At 42.8% G+C, this 16945-nt stretch overlaps 1 protein-coding gene and 1 pseudogene across 4 annotated transcripts; one reads left to right on the top strand and one right to left on the bottom strand.

Annotated features, from left to right (window-relative positions):
* The first annotated feature begins 1714 nt into the window (after nucleotides 1-1714).
* Nucleotides 1715-4395, top strand: LOC106579969 (prostaglandin E synthase 2-like; annotated as a pseudogene). The gene is made up of 7 exons (XR_014381819.1): nucleotides 1715-2020; nucleotides 2309-2496; nucleotides 2943-2998; nucleotides 3098-3250; nucleotides 3442-3642; nucleotides 3743-3857; nucleotides 4012-4395. The product of XR_014381819.1 is annotated as a prostaglandin E synthase 2-like (transcript).
* Nucleotides 3172-11994, bottom strand: gle1 (GLE1 RNA export mediator). 3 transcript variants are annotated; one of them, XR_001322759.3, is made up of 17 exons: nucleotides 11777-11994; nucleotides 11252-11497; nucleotides 10980-11141; nucleotides 8984-9132; nucleotides 8782-8842; nucleotides 8434-8688; nucleotides 8048-8273; nucleotides 7809-7921; nucleotides 7584-7653; nucleotides 7310-7452; nucleotides 6919-7109; nucleotides 6607-6736; nucleotides 6367-6471; nucleotides 6187-6269; nucleotides 5994-6057; nucleotides 5674-5840; nucleotides 3172-4052 (listed from the first exon to the last, which is right to left on the bottom strand). XR_001322759.3 is itself a non-coding variant. In XM_014160075.3 (16 exons), exons 1-16 carry the CDS (start codon nucleotides 11873-11875, stop codon nucleotides 5772-5774), a joined length of 2163 nt encoding a protein of 720 aa, XP_014015550.1. In that variant the 5' UTR covers nucleotides 11876-11994; the 3' UTR covers nucleotides 4960-5771.
* Nucleotides 11995-16945: the final 4951 nt, after the last annotated feature.

Raw genomic sequence — 16945 nt, 5'->3', positions numbered from 1 at the left:
GACAACCTGCAAGGTAAGGTTACATACAAAAGCATCATATTGTAAGTTATCTCACATTGCAACTTATTCTGATGATTAAATGGCAGGGGGGAAAAGATATAGAACAAGTCCATTTCAACAGCTGTTAGAGTGAGTTTGTTGTTTTTGGGGGTAGGCTTTCTTTGCTTTGTTTATAGCCCAAGAGCTGACTTTGGAGTTTAACAATGGGAGGTCCCCCTCCCTCTGATGCTGAAGGCCAGTGGGCCTGATCCAAAAAGCATATTTCCTAGAAAGCTTCACTTCCTTGACAAGAATATCATTGTGTTTATTGTTCATTCTTATCAATACACAAGCCTGTCCAGAAACAACATACAGAGACTTAAATATTCCGCGCCATGCCCTTCATCCTTTAAGCAGAAAAATTTGCTTGTATGTGCATGCATGAGTGTATGTGTGTGTGTGAGTGTTTGTGTATGCACACGTGCATGGATTTACGTGTATGTGTATGTGAGCGAGAGAGAAGAAATGAGAGTGTGTGTGTATCACATTCAAACCATATCCAAGGATACTGACTAACAGATGCAGTTCCAATGATGGATGTGATAATGATGTTTGCTCATTCAATGGTAATGAGGGGATGATGTTTCAGCTGCAGTGTAGCAGACCATTGGGAGAATTATCCACACATCCAAGAAAGTCATAAACATATTGGGGGTTATGGGCATGCTGACAAATTACTATTCACATGCATTTAGGTCAGGGATTTATCCAGTGAGGTTTCAGGTTAAAATAATCTACCAAAGTTAAAAATATAATATAATAATATGATGGTGTATTATTTATTCTGTGGGTCTATGTCACACTACAACAGAGTGACAGGACAGGTGCATGTCACATACTAAATGTTTCCCAGGTGACTGTAACTGTAGCGTACCTGTTTTTCCAGCATTATCATCCTCTCAGATTCATGACCTTAAAATCTCTTCTCGTGCATGTTCAGGATATATTCTATTTTCTTCTGCACCAGCATCCAGCATTTTGATAACGATATTATCCACAGTGATGCTCGTGCATCAAATCAGCGTGTATGTTTATCCTTGTGGAAATGTCCAGTGAGTCCAGCACCACCTTGAGATGACATGTACTGTAGTAGGACAACCGTTACTGTACTAGTCTATTCAGCTATTAGTCTAAACTCCACAGTAAATTGCAGCATTCGTGCATTTAATTTCTAGCTTCATCCTCTATCTTCATTATGCCCTCCTGCATGCAATGCGCATTGGTCTGATTTGAACAATTTCATGCGATTTCTTTATTTCCAAATGTTAATTTAACCCCCCCCCCCCCCCCCCAAATAGTCATACAAATGAAGTTTTAAATAAATAAACAAAAAATACAAATTACGGGTCATATAATGCCTGATCCTATCCTTTTGCTTTGGTGTACATAGCAGCATCACGCAGTAACTTATTCTGTCCACTTATGCTCAAAATAAACTTTTTGAGGAAATGATTTACAGCTGTGTACTGAGACTGGCAAAAAGAACAACTGGCCTACCTATGTCAAATATCTATTTACTGCCTTCTGTCCGGCTCTTAGGTAGCAGCCAGACGCAGAAATTTTTTTTTACAGTATGCCCGACCTTAAACTAAAACATTGATGCTCTTGAACACCCCACCAAATCGCAAATTGATACTATGTTCTTGAACAAGTCCCTACGCACTGCATTGTGGGAATTTATGTAAACTCAAGATGGCAGCTTCTTGTGCGAGAACTGTCGGTAAGATCAGCTGGCACATTTTGGAGTGTCCAGTATGTCTTGTTGGGAATATTGCCCCTCTGGTTCCAACGGTCTCTCTGCATAGATCAAGCAGGGCATACGGAACGGGCGGTTCAGGATTCCGATCCAGACTGCCCTTCACCCCTCTGCGCGGTGGCCGTGTCCTGGGGTGTGCGTTCCTGCTTGGAGGGGGACTTGGCTTGTATAAAACAATACAGTTGTCTGTCCAACACCACCTTGCTGAAGAAGAAGAAGCCAAGGTAATAGGCAATAATATTAGCTATGAAATCTATTTTCATTGATGTCCATATAGTCTACCTGAAGCAAAGCATGTCAGGTGGATTGTGTCAGCTGACAACCTGTCTGTGGTTTGACTAATAAATCAGACATGTACACGATGAAACGCATCGCCACATTCGGGACTACTGGCTGGTGTGCTTTTGTCATGTAGTTTGCCCAATGTTAGATCCGAGTTCAACCAAATGTTGCCTTTTAAAATATATTTGCAGTTAATAAAATTTTTCTGACTTGTATGACTTCCACAAGCTTATTCTGATGGTGGCCTGAAGTAAACCCTGCACCAGTACAAGACCTGCCCGTTCTGCAGTAAAGTGAGAGCTTTTCTGGACTACCATCGGCTTCCATATGAGATTGTGGAGGTCAACCCCGTCATGAGGAAGGAAATCAAGTGGTCGACTTACAGAAAAATGCCAATCCTAATGGTGAACAATGATGTGGTAAGGGGGGGACAGAGTCACTGCATGGCTTGGTATTAGCTAACAGATCCGACCCGCTTATTTACAGCTGCACTGGGGTCAGACAGGCTTCCTGTATATATATATATATGGCTCGGAAAACGTACCTCATTCCAGGGATAAGAAGTGCGTTCTCTGAATAGTCCCATTATCCTAACTGTTACAAAGAGAAGATTGAATGACTGCTATTTTTTTAGCAGTTGCTCAGTCTTCTGTGTAACCGTGGGGATAATGGGACAATTCGGAGTACATATCTCGCACCGGCTCTACAGTGTCTTAATCTACACAGGAAGCCTGTCCGACCATAGTGCACCTGTAAGCAAGTGGGTCGGATCTGCTGGCTAGGCTTGGTATTAGTTACAGGTGTGTATGGGATGATGGAGAACTTGTCATGTGATCGCTCTCCTTCTGTGCTCTTGACCTATCAGCAACTGAACGATTCCTCAGTAATAATCAGCGCTTTGAAGACACAGTTGGTGAGTAAGTAGCTACCTCCCGAGAAGTGTTCTAGTTGGTTTTTTACATAAAGTGGTCCTTCTTGATCATGATAGCTAAGCATTCTGAATTCTCTCTCTTCCTCCAGAGATAAAACCATCTCAGAGATTCTGCGCTGTTACCCAGAGATGAAAGCCGTCAATGAGAAGGGGAAGGAGGTGACAGAGTTCAACAACAAGTACTGTGTAATGGTGAATGAAGCTGAAGGTCAGACGATGTACCCAGAGAAAGACTCCAGAAAGTAGGTGAACACATTGGATGACAAATTACTGCTGCCCATAATGACAATTCTCAGTGCATGGGTTACTAATGAAAATTAATGTATCTGTCCAAACCTCTCTAAAGACATACTGTGCATCACTACTCTTGATAGATTGTCAAGCATCATCTGGGGTTAAATGTCCCTTTCTCTTCACTGTCCATCTTCTTCAGAGAGGAGATCAAATGGCGTACGTGGGCAGATGATTGGCTGGTTCACCTGCTCTCGCCCAACGTGTACCGGACCACTGGAGAGGCCCTGGCCTCCTTTGACTATATTGTCCGTGAGGGCAAGTTTGGCACTTATGAGGGCTTCTTTGCAAAGTATGTTGGAGCAGCTGCCATGTTTGTCATCTCAAAACGACTGAAAAGTAGGTGGGTGACAAAACCATTTTTTGTGTGATTGTCTGATATATAACTAGCCAATAATGCTTAGTGATGAGCTCTGTTTAAATTGAATGCCTCTATCCTGCAGACACAACTTGCAGGATGATGTGAGACAGGATCTGTACAAGGCAGTCAATGAGTGGGTGGAGGCCATTGGCAGGAAGTTGTTCATGGGTGGAGACCAGCCCAATCTGGCTGACCTGGTAAGAGCATCACATCTGTCATGTGAAGTATTATCTTAGACTTCTAGAACTTGTATTGTCTACTTTGTCTCAGATGCAGATTTCCTGATGAGACTATTTGTTTACAATAGCCAAAGTGTGTTTTGCTGATTGTCCTTGACTCTCCTCTCTGCAGGCAGTGTATGGGATCCTGAGAGTGATGGAGGGTCTTGAGGCCTGGAACAACATGATGGGGAACACTAAGGTGAAGAGCTGGTATAGACGCATACAGAAAGCCATGAGGACCACAACTGATCCTGCTCAAAACATTGACCAGCGCTAGGAGACTTGAATTCAATAGCACTTCCAGCCCTCAGACTAAATCTGTAGATGTCATGAGATGGGAAAAGGGATTGCGTTAAAGACAGCATGATAGGTGGAAAAATGCAATAACATTCTGTCCTAAGGACCTTTTCCACCTGCTGCAATTCACAGAAATCTACTTTCAACCTTGATATGTCTGTGAAAATGCACCTGTTGATTTGCTTTAATAAACTGCCAGCAATTAGCTGTTTAGATACTTGGTTACTGTGGGTTTCTGTCTACCTGGTGTCCCCCAGTGTCAAAGCTGCAGACTTGAACAATGTGTATGACATGGGTAAAACCAAATTGGCAGTTTTAAATTTACATTGCGTCTGAGTGCAAAACATTACCTCCAGTCTTTGCATTTTGGGTTCCATTTTTTTCTGCCCCTGTCTTGTTTTCCATTTATTCAAAGGTTTAAATTTAACAAGCTAACATGACTGTTCATTACATCTGATGACTCATGCTTTTCACTCTAGGTTTGATCTTTCATAAGTTCTGAAAGTAGGAAATACACTTAATGCTTTGATGGAAAGTATACTCAATCTTATTATGGCTACCTGTTTCAGGATTTTCTTTAACCTGTTAACTGCGTATTCTACCTCAGATGGTTGTTCGAGGGTTCCAGCCAGATTGAATTATCTGAGCGTTCGTGTGCAAAGTGAAATGGGTATAATAATTTGGGAGCGACCATTGGACAAACTGGTTGAAATTGTTATGTAAGTTCTTGAAATGTTCTGTATTGACTGTAAAAAAGGTTAAAAATAAGTAACACTGTACATTGTTATTTTACACCTGTATTATTCATTTCACTCTAAGACTGCATTTAGACAGGCAGCCCAATTATGATTTTTTTTCACTAATTGGTCTTTTGACGAAAAAGATCTGTGATTGGTCAAAATACCAATATTGGGCTGCCTGTGAATGCAGCCTTGTAACGGTTTGGTACAAGCTCAGCACCAACAGTGGTAAATGCAAACCTCAAATCCTCACACTAAAAACGAATTAGATGTCAATGTACAAAATAAACATGTTGGTGGATTCCATTATGACCACTGGCAATATGACTTGAATAGAGGATGCCATGATTGAGTACTCAGATCTAAAAGCAGTCAACAAAAAAAAAAAATACAAATAGAACAAAAAAGGGAAAGAAATCCCTCAGTTTAAAATAAGTAATACCATATGAATTTGGTAAAGCAAAATAGTCGCATTGAATCAGGGAAAAAAAGCCTTGAACTGTACAGCAAGACGCTACATAACTACCTTAATAGTATAATGTTCTCAACAAGAGTAAGGAGAAAAAGAACGGATATGACTATGCAGTAGAATTAGCACGAAGATTGGATAAAATGGTTCATGTTGCAGTCACGATACAAGCCAGTTATAATTTGGTTTTAGCCAACTATACTAAGTATACATACTATTAAGCAAATTGATCAGGATATAGTGCATCATTGCAAACAACTTCCACATCAAGACAGAGCTTCTCTACCTAGTGCATTCTATGAGTTGTAGACTGAGGTGATGCAGCCTTGAATCCAACTGATGCATCATGTTCAAAACCTTCTTTCCCATCCTTCCGTCCCACACTCAGGATCTCCAGAAGTGGGAGCTCAGCTGGCCTTTAGGGGGAGGGATCTGCCTGCTTCTTAATGAACTCTGATAGGGAGACAAAAAAAGAAAACACAGGATCATTTGACCAATTTTAAGAGTTCAGTAGGTTTTAAAGACAGTGCATCAGTGTCAGTTAAACAACGGTGCCTATAATACTGTGCTATACTGGGCCGTGCAGCTTGGCCTTGCAGCACTTACCTCCAGGAACTGCTTGAGCCTCGTGACTGAGCCCGCCTGGCCTTGGCTGGTGACGGCTTCAATCCTAAGAGAGGACAAATGACAACATGAAGTCTTAGCATTGAAAGAGCGGCCAAGGTAGTGTGTACCACAAAGTTACAGCAGACTATTTTGTTCTGATGTAAAACTGAACTGCTGAGAGTGGTGATTGTACCGTGGCAAGTATTCCTCTTGGATGAGCAGAATGAGCTTCCAAAACTGAACCTGATACTGCTTCATCAGGGCGTTGCCACAGACCTAAGGGAAGACCGAGAACGGGACGTCAGTGACCTGCATAAAATGTCTAGTCCAGAGACCGTCTTTGGAGACAGGTGTCAGAGACATGACTCATCACCTCTAGGAAGTCAAAAAGGAGTGTTGCCGTGACGTCTGCCAGGGGCTCCATGTTCAGCATCTGAGCCAGCCAGCGCCAGCCGTTGTTCAGCCCATGTGGGTCAGGCTGGAGGGGTGGACACATAATGATAATAAAGGTCAGCCTAATAACAGTATACAATTGGGGGGGGGTCAGTGAAGTGTTTTGACATAGTTAGTGATATTAGTATTCGTTATGTAAACAATGTAGGATTGTCGATACCCCCTGCTTGGAGCCATAAGGCCATCTGAGCTGAATGATAGCAGCATAGAGGCGGATCATTCCTGACATCCTCTTCAAAAAGCTGTCCTGAGCCTCCACTCCTCCATCTTCCACACGGTAGCCTAAGATTCTGGTGGGACACAGAACAACACTTCAGCCAGAGCAACTAACCTCATTTGCTTAGATCGTGTAAGCAACTCACTTGAAATGCAGCATAGGTGTTTTCAACCCAAAGTCATGTAATTACATCAATTTCTGTTTCATTACAGTTTGTTCCAGATGCATTGCAAAACAGTGTGATGCCTCACTGACTTCTGATATTCCTCTACAGACGTGCCATCCTTCATAGGTGGGTAGTGGGGCACGGCGTAGGGGCATTTCTTATGAAGGTGGGCGAGGATGAGGTCTCCGACTTTGGGATGAAGCTCCCACACCCCGGAGGCCACCACAGCGATGGGGAAGGCTGCCTCGTGGTGGGACGCCACCTCCTCTTCTCCTTGTTTCTAGAGAAACACATTGACTAGGAAGCATTTAAGAGCTCTATGAAAACAAGACACTAGTCTTTTATTTGTATGACTATGGGAGTATAAAACGTAACAGAGAAATTCAGCAATGTATGGAAGACGTATAGAATTGTAAAGAGACCATACAGACCAATAGTCCTGTGTCTCCAGCAGTTCAAGCTAAGGTCATGTGAACTCACCACAAACTTCTCTGCCAGTTTGTAGCTGACAAAGTCCAGGCCGTTGGGATGCTGGGAGGTGGAGACAGACTTCCCTCCGGATACCACTGATCTCCCAGACAACAGCTTGTCAATCTTGTCAAATATTTCCCTGAGCTTGGAACCTGGGTATTGACAAACATGGCGCAGACAATTTCAATCTCACAATTATTATAGCAATGTTCACCTTCTTTCACTTTACCATAGATAGAGTGTCATTATAAGCCTCTGAGCCCTCTCCATTACCCAGACGCACCTGAGATACTGGAGATCTGGCTGACAGGGATTGTGGCTGCCTTCTGGAGCTCCATTCTTAGTTTCTTTGTCTGAAAAACAAATGTAAAAGGTGATAGGAACAAAAAGGTAATGTTGCCAATCGTTTGAAATTGAGTTTTTAATGTGAAGGTGTATCATAATGTGGGAACTGCATTTTCCTATAATGGCACAGTTCATTCCTCACCCATGCACAGTTTCAACCAACCTGGATATCCTTAGTGTTGTTCAAGCCTTCAAAAGACTGTGCACACTGGTTAGCGGAGTCCTGCAGCTCTTGGTACCACTTCAGAGTGCTCTGCTCAGCTTTAGTCTGCAGGCCTTTGGAAAGAAGAGTGCTTTTTAAACCCCTTGTTCACTACCTAACCTTTCACTCATTCGTACATACCCTACGTAACCAAACAAAGACATTCCTTTTATCCATCCATTTATCCCCCCTCTCCTTACCCTTTTTCCGTGCCTTCTCTTTGGCTGACAGAGCTGCACTCTTCTTCTGCTCTTCCTGCTGGGCCTGCAGCATTGCCATCTTCCTGCGCTCCTCTTCCTCCTCCTGCTCCTTCTTCCTCTTCTCCTGGGCCTGGGCAGCCGCCTCCTGCATCACCCGGATCAGTGACCTCATCTCATGCAGTGCCCGCTCCGCCACCGTCATGTCCTCCACACTGGGGAACTCCCCCTACACAATCACAATCACAACCACTTACCCATATTGACCAGAGCAAGGACATAAACAGGATGAAAACAATAGATGTTATTCCCCGCTCCCCCATAGCATGGGTCTACTTCAACAAAGACACATACAACCATAGATGAGGGATAAAGAGAATCACACTGACCTCCGCTGTCATGCGCACCACCTCTGACACCTGGGAGCATAGCTGGTTGGCACGGGTGCTATAGGATGTGAGATCAGGGGAGGGGCCCGACTGGGTGGGTGCGGCTGGCTCCAGCAGCTGATTGAGTTGAAGTATCTCTTCCTGGATGGCGTTGAGAGCACGCAGTCTCTCCCTACCCTCCACCTGTCTCTGCCTCTCAAATTCCACCTCCCGCAAACGCTGTTGCTCCGCTTCCCGCAGGCGCAGGTTCAGGATCTGTGAGGGGCGGAGGAGGTTTTTCAACCTGTATCGGAATATGACTGTTTTGCATTTTGCTTTCTGAAGTTCCAGTGGTTAAACTTTCAATACCTTTATTCTGTTTTTGTGCTCTTCTTTCAACTTTTCTTGGCGCCCAATACTTTCTTGTGTTCTTTTAAACAAGAGAAAGACAAGCAGCAAATGAAGATTCTTGACATTTAACACATTTTCAATTCTGTCACAGGGACAGCAGCATATTGGTGGGTGAAAAGGAGACAATTATGCTTTGGAGATAAAAACAAGCAGGGCGTACTCTCTGTCCATCATGTCCCTCATACTCTGGTACTCCTGTCTCTGCTTCAGCTCCATCAACTCCTCAAAGCGTTTGAGCTGCTCCGACTCACGGCTCGCAACTGAGGCCACCAGCTTCTCCTGCAGCTCCTGCCTCAGACTCAGCTCCATCTGCACCAAGACATTCAAGGGTCTAGATTAGGTATGAAATGCTAGCTTAACATAATGCCATGGTTCTCACATATACAGTACCAGTCAAAAGATTGGACACACCTCATTCAAGGGTTTTTCTTTATTTGTACTATTTTCTACATTGTATAATAATAGTCAAGACATCAAAACTATGAAATAACACATATGGTATCATGTAGTAACCCCCAAAAAGTGTTAAACATGTGGGAACTCTTCAAAGTAGCCACCCTTTGCCTTGATGACAGCTTTGCACACTCTTGGCATTCTCTCAACCAGCTTCACCTGGAATGCTTCTTCAACAGTCTTGAAGTAGTTTCCACATATGCTGAGCACTTGCTGACTGCCTTTCCTTCACTCTGCGTTCCAACTCATCCCAAACCATCTCAATTGTGTTGAGTTTGGGTGATTGTGCAGGACAGGTCATCCGATACAGCACTCCATCAGTCTTCTTCTTGGTCAAATAGCCCTTACACGGCCTGAAGGTGCGTTTTGGGTCATTGTCCTGTTGAAAAATAAATGACAGTCCCACTAAGCGCAAACCAGATGGGATGGCGTATCGCTGCAGAATACTGTGGTAACCATGCTGGTTATGTGTGCCTTGAATTCTAAATAAAATCACTGACAGTGTCACCAGAAAAGCACTCCCACACCTCCTCCTCCATGCTTCACAATGGGAACCACACATGCGGAGATTATCCCTTCACCTACTCTGCGTCTCACAAAGACACAGCGGTTGGAACCAGAATTCTCAAATTTGGACTCATCAGACCAAAGGATATTGCTCGTGTTTCTTGGCCCAAGCAAGTCTCTTCTTCTTATTGGTTCCCTTTAGTAGTGGTTTCTTTGCAGCAATTTGACCATGAAGGCCTGATTCAAGCAGTCTCCTCTGAACAATTGATCTTGAGAAGTGTCTGTTACTTGAACTCTGTGAAGCACTTATTTGGGCTGCAATTTCTGAGGCTGGTAACTGTAATGAACGTATCCTCTGCAGCAGAGTTAACTCTGGGTCTTTCCTTCTTGTGGCGGTCCTCATGACAGCCAGTTTCATCATAGTGCTTAATGGTTTTTGCGACTGCATTTGAAGAAACTTTCAAAGTTCTTGAAATGTTCCGTATTGACTGACCTTCATGTCTTAAAGTAATGATGGACTGTCATTTCTCTTTTCTTATTTGAGCCGTTCTTGCCATAATATGGACTTGGTCTTTTACAAAATAGGGCTATCTTCTGTATACCACCCCTACCTTGTCACAACACAACTGATTGGCTCAAACGCATTAAGGAAAGAAAATCCACAAATTAAATTTTAAGAAGGCACACCTGTTAATTGAAATGCATTCCAGGTGACTACCTCATGAAGCTAGTTGAGAGAATGCCAAGAGTGTGTAAAGCTGTCATCAAGGCAAATGGTGGCTACTTAGAATGATCTAAAATCTATTTTGATTTGTTTAACAATTTTTTGGATACTACATGATTCCATATGTGCTATTTCATAGTTTTGATGTCTTCACTATTATTCCACAATGTAGAAAATTGTAAAAATAAAGAAAAACCCTGGAAGGAGTAGGTGTGTCCAAACTTTTGACTGGTACTGTATATATTTTGTTGTTATGGTACACGAGACACCTGTCTGATGCACGCCTGTCTGAGTGGACTAATACATTGTGGAGGCCGCGGGGATGGCACACCAGTATCACATTTACCATTCTAATCTACAATGTTTGTTTGGTTACGGTAATTGCTGTTAATGCATTCAATATATTATTATGCCATGTTGATGCATGAACAAGTTAACTAAGAAAAAAGAAGAAAAAAAAAGCTATTGCAACCTTAGCTTTGGCACGATGTTTCTCCTCACAAATGCGTATACATCCTTCCATTTGAGTTGCCCTGGGAGACAGAAGGGAGATGGTGGGGGGAGGAATGGGGTTGGTGGCTGGACTGAGATCGTCGCTGGCATCTGGGGCACTGTCCTCATCACCAACAATCTGCTGTGGATCGATATGAAGACAAATGTGGTGAGTTCATACGAATGTAAAAAAATAAATTGTGTGCAGAGGGAGTTACAAAATGTTATAAATAGAGCAGGAAAGAGACTTGCCTGCTCTGTGTCTTTCTTCAACCTGGGGACCAGTAGTGGAGAAGAGAGGGGAGTGGGCTGAGTATTGGCTGAAGGGAAGGGGCTGGTTGAGGAGACTGGGGCTTCCTCAGACAGGCCTGGGTCACGAGAAGCAGAGCCCAAAGAGCAGGTCTTCTGAAGCGCTCGAGGGCTCATGTTAAGCCTCTTCAAGATGAGCCCAGAGAGTGGGGACAAGCTAGGAGCTTCATTACAACCTGACAAAATATCCTGCAGGGGACGAGAAAGGATCATACCAGTAACGTTAGGCTATATCACATATCTAATCCAATGAAATGCTTATTTAAAACGTGTCCAATGTTGGCTAGAATACTGAAATCGTAGATATACCATGGTCCAGCTAGGTAGCAGGCTAATAATTATATTGGTGATGCTGTAACTTTGTTTTTGACAGTTAGCGAATGCAGAACATGCGAAATAACGGAACCTTTGAGCTAACATTATATATGTGAAGCCGTTAGCTAGCATGCTAACGTTGACGTTCATTACCTCCCCCTTTTCGAGCCAGTCTGGGTTGTATTTCAGTCTTCCCTTTTGTGAGTTTTTCAAGGCCTCCAACGTATCCCATCGTAAACTTTCAGCAGGCATTTTGGCGTGTAAATAAACACACGAAAAACACTTTAAGAGACAGGTGATTATTAGGCTAGCTGCTGATTGCGGTATAAGTGCCACTGAAAGTCAAACTCCGACGTGGTCCATTTCCGGCTCTGATATATCTATGGTTCCGAGTCAAGGCTGTTTATCCTCAAAGCTACTTTGCCTTCATAATGGGTAAAATCGTAACATATTGTGAACAACGTTCATCTAAATACTGGGGGTAAAAGCTGGATAACTATCTAGATTTATTCCTTCATTTTCTGAGTTTGTTTGTGAAACACACCAGACTGTCCATTCTCATTTTAAGCTTTTGTTATTGTTTTGTTAAACAGTACAGTACAGTACATTTCAACTGAATATAAAAAATAGAACTCATACAATATAATTCTAAGAATATTCAATCCGATTGGTGAGTGTGTGTCGAGAGCTTGATAGCACAGAGTCACCAAACACATTACTATATGAAGCTTTGAGAAACTGAACATAATTCTGCAGGCTGCAGTTTGTGGAGTCAGATTGTTCCAGTCTCTCCTTCAGGTTCCTCAACTGATTCCGGAAAGAAAGAATTCCATATCAGTTCAGTTTGACAAAGTTATCATAGTTGTTGTATCATTCCTTATTATGGTGTTCAGATTTTATAGTTTGTATAAATAGTATTCCTGTCCATTGCAATTGTTTGCAAAGTTGTAACAAATATTTTACTAGATATTGGATGTATAATGTTTAACACATATAGATAACTCTCTAGAAAACCAGGACTTTGGGTTAAAATGTCTCACTCACATCCTCTTTGCTTCTGCGTAACTGACTGAGCTCTGTCCTACTGAGTCCCAGCTGGCTCTCCAGGTCCAGAGCCTTGGCCTGGCTGAACCTCTTTGAATAAAGCCTGCTGTAGGCTCTGATCCACCTAAAAGTTTAAGAAGCCCAACCAAAATTATCAAGTTGACACTTAGAACATAAAAATAAAAAAACGCTAAAATAAAATCAATTCAAAATCTATGCTAAAGACTGGATAGCATGCAGCATTATAGCTGGATTATAACACCTTGATTGAAGTACAGCCGACACTCCGATAGCCTGATCAACTGTACCTTGCTCTTATAGTTTTCCACCTGGCTCTGTAGCTTCTTGACTGAACTCGTCAGCTGCTGTGCTTCAGACTGGGACTGTGTCTGTGTTCTCCTCTGCAGCAGACAGGGTGGTCTCAAAAAGAAGATCCACAAATAAACTGACATTCAAAGTTACAGAATGTTTTGTCATCTTCAGTCCTTATCAAGGTTTGATATTCTATAGTTTATTACACTTGATGACTGAAAGTGAAGAGAAACATGTTTACCTTCAGTGTCTGGTTCTCTAGTTTGTTGACGGAGTTGTCAGAGGTGAAGCGGTGCAGCCGGATCAGTAGCCCACCCGTCTCAGCACGGCCTTTCTCCACCACAGTGTGGATCTGTGCAGTCATCTCAGTCACCTGGCTGCACAGACAGACAACAAAGCACATAATGCAGTAATCAGAAAGGAAGAAATGCCTGCAAAATACACTTATTTCAAGGTTTTGCACAACTTTTTTTTACAAGGTCATTTGCCAAAGACAAACCACTATGAATCATTCATATGAAACATGTCTTGAATGCCTCATGGTAGTCACAATTACTCACTTCTTGAGAACAGTGATTTCCACTTCAAGCTGCCTCTTTGCAGTCACCTCTTTGGAGTGGTGGGTACACCAGCTCTCAGGTGAAAAAAGGGCCTCTGCCACCTTAGCCTCCTGAATGATGGCACACAAATACATAGGGCAGTGTGACACTTGGACCGCTTGTTAATAGTGTGACACTTGGATCGCTTGGTAATGTATCTACATGTGTTCCTCGCATTTAATATAATTCACAGGATCACACCCAACCACCTTGTTGCCATCCAAACACCACATGTTAACCCGTGAGAGCAGCCTGAGGACCTGTGAGTGTCAGACCTTCTCCAGCAGCTTTGCAGAGAGCTGTCTTGAATCCTCGCTGTGCTCTGCTCTCTGCCACTATGTCTGGTCTGCCTGCTTCAGACTCTCTTTGTCCTCTTCACTCTGCTGCTTCAGCTCCTCCAGCTGGTCCAGCAGGCCTGTATCTCCTCCTGCTGCTCCAGCAGGGCCTGTATCTCCTCCTGCTATATCTCCTTTGTTGTTGAGTTTTGCAGCAAGATGCTAAACGCCAGAAAAGCAGAAACAACATTTGAAATGTCATCTATGACAATGGATATGCACCACACAGAGTGAAAGGAAAATTCAGTGATGGATACACACCACTTTTTCTGCTTCTTTGCCTGCCGGTCTCTCCAGTGTGCCTTGCCTCTGCTTTGATGTCCTCAATGATTCTGTCTATCAATTAATACAACAAAAAAATGTTTTAAGAATGCTCAATATATGGGGCATTGAACAGTCAATCTTGTGCAGACTCTGCCACGAGGAAACAGAAGCAATAGAACATATTTTCTGGTACTGTCCATCGGTGGCTCGCTTTTTGAGTCAGGTCCAGGAATGGTTGTTATGTCATAATATCAGAGTTCAGATTGACCTGCAAACTGCATTGTTATGGGATCTGAAAAACCACGATCAGTCAATGGAAAATATCATTATACTCTTAGGTAAAACATTTATTTTTAGGGCAATATCGGTATACATTTTTACAAATAGGAAGATTCAGGAACCCCAGTAAGACATCATAGTAAAATGGAGGGATGTATTGCAATAGGAAATAGCAAAATGGCATTATACTGGGAAAGATGGGTTAATCTGTGGACATCGGTGGGTTGGAGTTAAGATCTGAATGAATGGTGGATTGGCTGCATGAAGAGAGAGGAAATTCTGAATATTTAATGATTTAACTACATATACCGTAGATGTGACCGAAATAGCTGTAAGTAGCAGTAAAAGTATTGTTGTCAGTTAGTTTACTCCAATTAGGGTAGGGATGGTAGAGAAGGGGGGGATAGTATAAAGGGAAAACATTTAAAATAAGGGGTTGGAAATTATGCAAACAATTAAAATGATAGAACCTACAATCTATCTGCAATATTAAAACATTTTTGTTCTTCCAATCAAAATATAAGACCACAATTCTTATTGTCATTTCCCATTTTCCTGCAAAGACACTGTCCTTGTCAATCTAAGCAAGTCCATGTATTGGGGAGAGTACCTCTTGTTCATGGCACTCCCTGAAGAATTCTCGGAGAGTGCAGCTCACCTTTTTCACGGCACCCATAGCCTCATTCAGGGCTGTCAACTGTGTGGCCACTGCCACCCCATCAATCTCTGTTTCTACCAGCTTCCTCAGTAGCATGTCTCTTTCCCCATGTAGAGTCCCCGACTCAGCCCTGCACGAAATGGAAAGATTAAGACCAAGCTAGTCCTAAACTGCCTCACACATTTTTACATTGTCTTGTGAATGTTTGTAAACGTTTGCATGATGACTAAATGTGCTCATGTCATGATATTACTCCACACCTGTTGTGGCCAGTCTCCCACCTCTTCCTTTGGGAGTGTTGGAGGGAGACGTTCTCTCGTTTTCCAAGGTCCAGGTCTTTGGTGGAATCCAGCAGATCCTCCTCCTGCTCGTCGATGACATGCTGGCATGCACTCAGATACTCAGACTGGTGTGTCAGCAGACGCTTCTTCTTCCGCAGCCAAATCTGATCATCAATCGCAGACAGAAACACACACACCCATAGTTTCTCTGTTTACAGGACACATTTATGCAACAAACAAGAAGGCACTGGATATTGCTGATTGCCAGTGAGATCTTTGCTCTGTGAGTTGTGATAGTGGGATAGCCTCTTCTAGGGTTTGTTGGGTAAGGGGCAAACATTGAATTGTACACACTATACATTATCAACTGGCATACCTCATTCTTCAGAGATCAAACATCCATCATGAGTCTATCAATCTTTTTTCCATATTTGTTACACTGGCCATGCATCCTCTGCTCTTGTTCATCCTCGTGAGACAGGTCAGCCAACTGCTCCAGACAGTATGAAGGCCCCTGAGAAACATGAAAATCAATATTGGTAGTATATCTAATGATATCATGCGTGATATACATTTGGGAATAGTGAGCAATAATGTATGTTTATAAATGTCCATTGCACTGGGTGAAAATGTATCTGTGAGGAGCAAATCAATTACTTGCAGGACCTCCCACTTGTGTCATCCCGAGTGAAGGTTCTTCCTGGGTCCAGCGCCCAGGGGACCATGGCACACAGGTGCCCAATATCGCCTTTGATGTGTACCTCTTTGATTGGCAGTCATGGCTTAACTGTTATAGGCCCACTTCATTTCAAAGGTTGAATCAGTGTTTATAACTCTATTGACTAAACGTTTACTAACCTGTGGGGTCTTTTCAACGCAGCTCTTCTGACACATCTTCAGGTGTACATGTACAGGTGTGGTCTCGAGCACGTGAACATGCAATGCCAATGGTGGTGAAGAATCACGCGTTTTCAACCAATAATTTAATCTAGAATTGGAGCACACGATAGAGCATAATTTGCACTAGTAGGCCAACTAGCTGCTAGAAAGTCACACAAGACAACCTGAGATAATCATACCACGATAAGAACATTACCCGGGAGCATGTTCATGATCACTCCATGCATGTCCAGCAAACTGAAGCTCAACAGATGTTCTTTATTCATAACCGGATTATGAATAAAAAAACTGGTTTGGCAAAAGTGAGTGATTTGTTTACCTGCTAAATCTCTACCGACGGGATCGGATCCGGTCATCTCTAAAGATATCGGTCTGGTGATTGGAGATCATTCGTTGGGACCCACGTTCTAATTCGCGTTTCCATTACCAACGGGAAATCCTCTGCAACACGTAAAATTACCGCAAAATATCTCCTGCCTGTAGACGGCGACATGCGATAACTCATTCGACCATCCTTGTAAACATGACGTAGTTTTCCAGGCCATGGGGTGCTCAAACGAACCAAATTTGAGGGATACATTTCGAATATTATATGAATTGGTTGTAAACGTCCTAAGCAAGCACCATTTATTTTATTAACTGTTTCGTCC

Source organism: Salmo salar, chromosome 20, assembly GCF_965601325.2.
Source record: "Salmo salar chromosome 20, fSalSal1, whole genome shotgun sequence".
Lineage (NCBI taxonomy): Eukaryota > Metazoa > Chordata > Actinopteri > Salmoniformes > Salmonidae > Salmo > Salmo salar.
This window is presented reverse-complemented; position numbering and strand designations above follow the sequence as displayed.

Excerpts from the sequence above, each read along its gene's own strand:
- gle1 (XM_014160075.3), bottom strand. The coding sequence starts at position 11,875 with ATGCCTGCTGAAAGTTTACGATGGGATACGTTGGAGGCCTTGAAAAAC. Across the intron at positions 7,453-7,583 it reads CCAGATCTCCAGTATCTCAG|GTTCCAAGCTCAGGGAAATA; the intron begins GTGCGTCTGGGT and ends GTCAATACCCAG. Across the intron at positions 5,841-5,993 it reads GGCTCAAGCAGTTCCTGGAG|AGTTCATTAAGAAGCAGGCA; the intron begins GTAAGTGCTGCA and ends TCTCCCTATCAG.